Source organism: Branchiostoma belcheri, unplaced genomic scaffold (assembly GCF_001625305.1).
Source record: "Branchiostoma belcheri isolate BF01 breed outbred unplaced genomic scaffold, Haploidv18h27 scaffold92, whole genome shotgun sequence".
Lineage (NCBI taxonomy): Eukaryota > Metazoa > Chordata > Leptocardii > Amphioxiformes > Branchiostomatidae > Branchiostoma > Branchiostoma belcheri.
The window spans coordinates 1339132-1345678 of NW_017804598.1; the positions used below are offsets into that span (position 1 = coordinate 1339132).

At 44.5% G+C, this 6547-nt stretch overlaps 2 protein-coding genes and 1 pseudogene across 5 annotated transcripts in view; 1 reads left to right on the forward strand and 2 right to left on the reverse strand.

Moving 5' to 3' along the window:
• Positions 1-1369, forward strand: part of LOC109488205 (condensin-2 complex subunit D3-like) — a 23101-nt gene extending 21732 nt beyond the window's left edge. For all 4 annotated transcript variants that reach the window (XM_019792388.1, XM_019792387.1, XM_019792389.1 and 1 more), the window contains one exon: positions 570-1369. In XM_019792388.1, coding sequence (XP_019647947.1) covers positions 570-896 — 327 coding nt within the window. In that variant the 3' untranslated portion in view covers positions 897-1369. The remainder of the gene's footprint in view (positions 1-569) is intronic.
• Positions 1370-1443: 74 nt separating this feature from the next.
• On the reverse strand, positions 1444-4032 carry LOC109488206. The gene is made up of 3 exons (XM_019792391.1): positions 3350-4032; positions 2952-3099; positions 1444-2323 (listed from the first exon to the last, which is right to left on the reverse strand). Exons 1-3 carry the CDS (start codon positions 3949-3951, stop codon positions 1652-1654), a joined length of 1422 nt encoding a protein of 473 aa, XP_019647950.1. The 5' UTR covers positions 3952-4032; the 3' UTR covers positions 1444-1651.
• Positions 4033-5128: 1096 nt separating this feature from the next.
• LOC109488231 lies at positions 5129-6541 on the reverse strand (annotated as a pseudogene).
• Between the last annotated feature and the right edge of the window lie 6 nt (positions 6542-6547).

Here is a 6547-nt window from a genome sequence, read left to right on the forward strand (position 1 = left end):
ATGTAAGGCCCATGCAGATTTGATTATGCGGATGACATCCTGTGGGCACCCCAAAACTGATGCGTGTGAAAAAAGTTGCTTTTATTTTGAAATCTAAGTGGTCAGGTAGGTTGAACAAAGTTTAATGATTGAACACACTAAGTATATAAAAAAACATTATATACACTGTATTTGCCACACAATAAATATTTTTTCTGTTCTTTCACATCTTTGACATTGGAAGACTTGGTGTGGTGGAAGGTTGTAGAAATTCGAGCCCTGCTTCCCTAGCCTTCCTCTGGCACCTTCCTTTCGACCTGTCATCCTTCCATTACTCAAAAAATAGTACATATGATCACAAATGTTTTGGGGAAGGGGAAATGGACGAAAATTATGCATGCTCATGATCAGATGTTATCCACATAATCAAGCCTAAAAAAGGGGGAAAACTCTGCTCCTGTGCCTGTCACTCCTATTAAATAGTGGAACCTTAAATCGATCTAGTGCATTGCAGAACATTAGAATTTTTCATTTTACAAAGATGTCTGTCAGTGTATGGTTTTATATGTGTGGTGTGTGTCTCATCACAGGTTCCATTTGACGTCAGCGCCATTACGCCAATTGTGCCCAATGGCACAACTCGCAGGGTCCCGTCCACGTCGGAGCGCAGTCCCAGTCTTAACATGGCAGCCGACGCAGAGGAGCCCGAGGTGACAGAGAAGATGGCGGTCATCTGTCTGAAGCACCCGGAGGCCACAGAAAAACCCGTGGAGTGGAAGGTTGTGACCCCGAACAAGTCGAGACAGCGAACCCGCAGTCGTCCTCAGAGCGGCAGCTCATCAGAGGCCGAGAACCAGCCGGGGGGTGCCACAAGGAGAAGTGCTCGGACCAGGACACCCAGAACACCCAACAAATAAGTCTGGTCTATATCACTTGGTTACAAGGATCTCTTTGGAAATACATACAGCATGGAACTAATATAACTTGAGTCCAAATCTGACATGAAGTTGTGTTCCTTTCTAAAGAATAATTCAAGTTTCATTATTTTGTGTAGGTACAACAGTGTATTTTTCGCCATGAAGAATTTTTTATATCCTTTCTGAGGTATTTAGTAAATGACTATACTTACATATGTACTACTTATACTGTCACTGACTTTTATTAGAAGTGACTTTATTATTGGCTTGATCTATTCTTACACTAAATGTATTAGAAAAACTGATAACTTGTATGGTAACATTTGCGGGCATGACTCACATAAAGGTGAGTTTGTCAAAGTTAAGTATCACATTGAAACATAGAGTGATGTGTGGTCAACAAAGCTATGAAACTTGGAAAAAATCCCAATGTGTGAACCTAAATTTATATGAGAATAAACTTTTGAATTGCATGGTTGGGAAAATGTCTTACTCTTACAATGTAGACGTATTTTCCAATATAGTCTAGTATAGATACCATACTTTTGTAACATTATCATTCTATTCTGGCATTGTACAAAAGTACAAATGTTGGCATCTCAAAATCTAACATCAACATAAATTTCTGAAACTTGTGTTTGAATGTCCATTGTCTACAGTGAAAAGGAATGCAGGTGCTATTAGTTGAACTTGTTCCAAGAAAAAAACTTTTTAAGGTCATTTTCTTCTTTTACAACCTGGTCCAAGAAAAAATTTTAATGGTCGTTTTCTTCTTTTATAATTGTTGATTTGTATACAGTATAGTGTTGAGTTTCTGCGTCCTTTCCCTGGCCGGATGTTGAAGGCTGTGTATGGGGTTTACTGGCAGAGTGGGTGGGTGGAGGAGCTGACTGTGGTCTATCTGGTAGTTGTTCCTGCTCTAAACTGGCCCCCTGATGCGTACCCCAGACAGAAGTCGGTCGGTGGACTTGCGTTGGATGCTGCCGCCAGCCTGCTGAAGGAGACTGCTGGCGGGTAGGACCCGGGGTAAGTTCAGGAGGGTAAGGGCTTGTGAACTCGTCTTGCTGCTGAGCGTGTGTAGAAGGGTGTTCCTGGTGGAGTTCCAACTGGTACTCCTGCATCAGGCTGTTGACTTCGCTCTGAAACCTCAGCCACATGGGGGGAGGGAACGTGTAAGTCACCTCCTTCATGTAGTCGGCGAAGCTGTCCTTCTGACGCTGCATGGCCGACTTCTTGGTCTCGGAAAGCTTGTTCAGCAGCTGTTTCTGTAGTTCGGCGATGTTTCCCCAGGTGGTGTCGGTGTCGTCGGTAGCCCTGGACCCCAGGGAGGTGTCTGCATCAGACTGAGCGGCTGCAGCAGGGGGATGATGGTCAGACTCAGACTGGGTTGGAGCTGGAACTGTAGTGGCTCGGACCTTTGCCTTCACCTGGACAAAGAACAATCGCAAGTAATGTAAGAAAAAATGGTTGCAATTTCATCACATCTAAGTAGTTAAGCAAGTTCCACGATCTCAAACCTTAAGTTTCTCTTTCACAGTTACACATGTTCCATTTTTGTTATACAAGTGCCAACATGAAACGCAGCTAATGTTTAGAATTTCTGCATTAATTATGCAAATTAACTCATGATTTGCATAATTGGCATTAAACTAACTACATATTGAAAATCATGACAACCTGTCAACCTCTTGCCATGCCTTGGCCTCCCAAAGTTGCAAACTTAACTGGGTAGGGTGTATGTATAACTATAATTCTTCACGTTGCTAAAAATCATGATCATAGGACGTGATATATCAAAACCAGAAGTTATGCTTCAGTACCAAGGACAGCTGCCAGGGGGTCTGAAATCTACTAATTTCTTCTACAGGTCAATATCTACCCACATATCAGTCCAAACAATGCATTCGTATGGACTTAAGGTGTCATGCTGAACCACCTACATACATACAGACATACAGACACATCCAAAAACATAACCCTCTAGGCGAAGGTAATAAATAACCGCAAGCAAAAACATGACCTGCGAAGGTAAAAAAAAAATAGTCTGACAGTTACCCTCTTTTTGACCTGTACGATGAGGTAGGGCCTGAGGAATTGGAAGTGGTGGAGGATCCAGCGGTCCCGTGCAGTCATCAGTTCCTCCTCTCCAGTACCTGTGTGGTTCTGCTTCAGCTTACCAAACCTGGACCTCATGTTGGTGTACCTGCAACAGGCAGAAGTACACAGTTTAGACCCTTATCTCATTTACATGTTCATTAGCGTTAGCCAATAGTAGTAGCTGGTGAGAGCGGCTAGTAGTTAGCCAGTGTTGACGTCACATTTCAAAGAAGCCAGGTGACAAGCCTCACTGGGTCAGTCTACTAAGGAAGACCAGAGTGACTGGTGGAAAGCTCTAGGTGAGAGAACTTCTTGCTTTGTGTTGGATGTTAAGTTTTCACTTTAAACTTACGTACCATTTCTTCAGTTGGTAGCTGGTCTTACACAGTTCTCTGGCCTTCTGCTCCCATAGCGCATCCCTAACTCCCTTCCTGATGTAGTTTGGGTGTTTCTTGTTGAAGAGGCAGTTTTGCTGCGGGGCCTGGAGCCATTCCACCATCTCCCGCTCCTGTTCCTCCGTGAAGTCAGCGGTCACGAGCTCCCTCTTGCGCTTCTTCTGGGATTTACATGTAGCAGCCTCGGAGGGATGGAGATCATCGTCGCTGTCAGAGGTGGACTGGGCTGTGAGTATGCCCTTCTGAGAGTATGGGGGAGGGGGGACGTCTTCTACAACACCCGCTGGTTCTTCAGTACTACCTCTGCCCCAGCCGAAGCCACGGCCTGCGGTGTAGTTCTTGACCTTGTAGGCCACCTTCTTCCTGGGCGGCATGACGCGATGCGTGTTGACCAGGCGATTCCTTTTAATTCCGACTATATTCTTGCTACATTCCAGCGGCAGTCGGTCGTAATTGTGCATGCAAGCGGCGTTCTCTTTTACGTCACGTCCGGACACATTCGAGGGCCAATCGGGACGATCTGACTGCATTTGAAATGCATTCCGGCCGCGTGCGAAATGCATTCCAGAAAGTGCGAAATGGAACGAAATAGAACGGAATATGAATCGGAATGAAACAAAATAGGTAGCACGTAGCACAAAATGTAAGGAAACGGAACTGAGTAAGGACTAAGTAAGATACAAATGTGGTCGGTAAAAAGATCGATCCTGGTACACCAAGCTACGTTTAACGTCTCTGGTATAATACTAGTACATTTCATCCATAATTTGGGGGGGGGGGGGGTTAAAGGGGAACCCGTTGTGAACGATTTATACATTTCTACTTAATATAAAAATCTCTCTTGTTTCATTTCAATTTAAACTTCGTTCCATTTCCTTTCATTTCGCACTTGCTGTACACCGCAGCCCAAAATAGATTGATCTCGGCAACAATCGAGATGCATTCCAAACATTCTGAACCGCTCCGGTTTTCCCTCCAAATGCGATCAGAATGTTTCTCATGCCCTTGGAATGCCGTAGGAATATCAAGTCGGTTTCAGCTTAGTATTACTCTCCAAGCAGAGGTTTGGGTTGGGCTTATTTTAACGTATTTTAGGTTTTTTATCGAGATTTCTTTTTGCACTGGTATCTTTTTGGGCGATCAGTGAAAAAAAGAAAGTCCGATAAACTTGAAAACAAAAGAACACGCCAAAAATAAGCCCAAAACCCAAAGATCTGCTTGGAGAGCTTAGTAGAGCCCGAGCGAGGGCAAGTTACTAAATACAAGTCAATGTACTACTAGTTCCAATGCTACATTTATGATATTTCATTTATTTTGATATGTGTGTTCAAGGAAAAGAAGCTGGTATTCCATATATATTTACATTTTACTGTCTCCTAATGCCCTGCAGTGATATTCCATATCACAGGGATGAGACTGAAATAATTTTTGGTGTGTTATTTCCTCAAGTTCTCCTGCCATTTTGGCTGACGTCACAATTGCCATGCGCAGTGTAGGCCAGAATGATAATACGATTGTAGTGCCTACTTAATTAATACCATATCCTTGAATAAAAACGCAGTCTTTTCTTTTAAAGTTTTGATCCAATTTGTAGACTTTTTGTATCAGAAGGAATGGTAAGGTAATGTCAGGAAAGACCTGCAGATAATAAAAGAAGCTTTTCACAAACAGTGACTACGAAACTCTTAGAAGCACACATACGAAAGCATTTAAGTCATGTCAAAGGAGACACTTTCAAAATTTTACTTCTCAACAAAAGCTTTATTGAAAACAAACAAAAAACTCCAAGTAATAAGACTTGAATACAAATCGGCCACTGGAAAGGGAAAAGTCACCACGACATTTGAAAAAGAGCAAAGCAGCTTCAAGTTATAGAATGTAACCAAATGTACGGATAGAAACTCTTCATTTCATTCTTTCATGCTGGAGTTCAAGTTGAATATTGAACTCAGGTTACGGAAACAACAACTTTGGATTGAAAGGAACTCTTACTATACATTGTTGTCTTGGCTAATTTTTACATTTGACAATGCTACTGATCCCATGCGCACTATCCCTCAAACCATAATAATAAGCTAAATGATATCCCAACTTTCAGCAACCGATATATGTTACAGTTCGTCCCGCTGTCCCTCGTCGTCTCCAACTGGCCCGTGGGCCGGTTCCACCCCGCGTGCAACATCTTTCAGTGTTTCAACGTCCAGCCCTTCTATCTCTTCTGCCGTGACGTACCCCTTCTTATCCTTGTCCATGTAGGAAAACACCTCTCTGACGTGTTCCATGTCTTCTTCTCCCAGTTCCTCGCCTTCTTCTTCGTCCAGAAAGTTGTGCTCGTAAATAAGTGAGAGCAATTCGGGGGTAAACTTCTCAACGTTCTTGTCTTTCATTATGCCTAGAAAGGCTTTCCTCAGTATCTCCACGTTCATGTAGCCCATGTCGATGACCTTGTCTCCCTTGTGGTACGTCCACTGCAGCCTGACATCGCTCAGCGCCGTGTACTTGTCGATGTCTTCCTTGTCGCAGCCCGTGTCGTTGAACTCGGCGAAAGGGTCCCACATGATGGTGGCGGCCACGCTGCGCCCGTACGACCGGACCTGGTGGAAATATTGCGAGGGAATGAAGATGCAGTCCCCGGGTAGGAGCGTGGCCCAGGTCCAGGGAACTTCCGCCACTTGCGGATTTTTCACGAGGTCGATTTTGTCCACGTCCATGTGAGTGAACCCGGATCCGGCTTTCTTCTTGTCTGCCAAGCCGAGCTTGTCGCCGTGCTTGTTGGGGATCATGATGAAGTCTTTGCGCCCGGAGATCAGACAGTGTATGTTGTGGTCTGCATCGTAGTGTAGAACCGACCTCGTCCCACCTGACGACAGCCACAGGTTCGATTCTAGGATGCTGTCCTTAAAATTCCCGCAGAGTAACGAACGAGGCACCTGCATTTCGGCCCTCATGGGGTCTGGCAACAAGGACACCACGTACCATTGCTTGTGGTGGTAGTTGTCTAAGAACTCGCTCAGTGGCATCCTTAGCCGGACAGGATTCATGCGATCTTCGATCTTCTTCTCAATCAGGACGTCTAGGTCTCCGTATTTCTCCCTGATGTACTCATCACGCTGCCCAGTTCGGTGACGGCGGGGCCTTGGCGATCGCTTGTCTGTACAC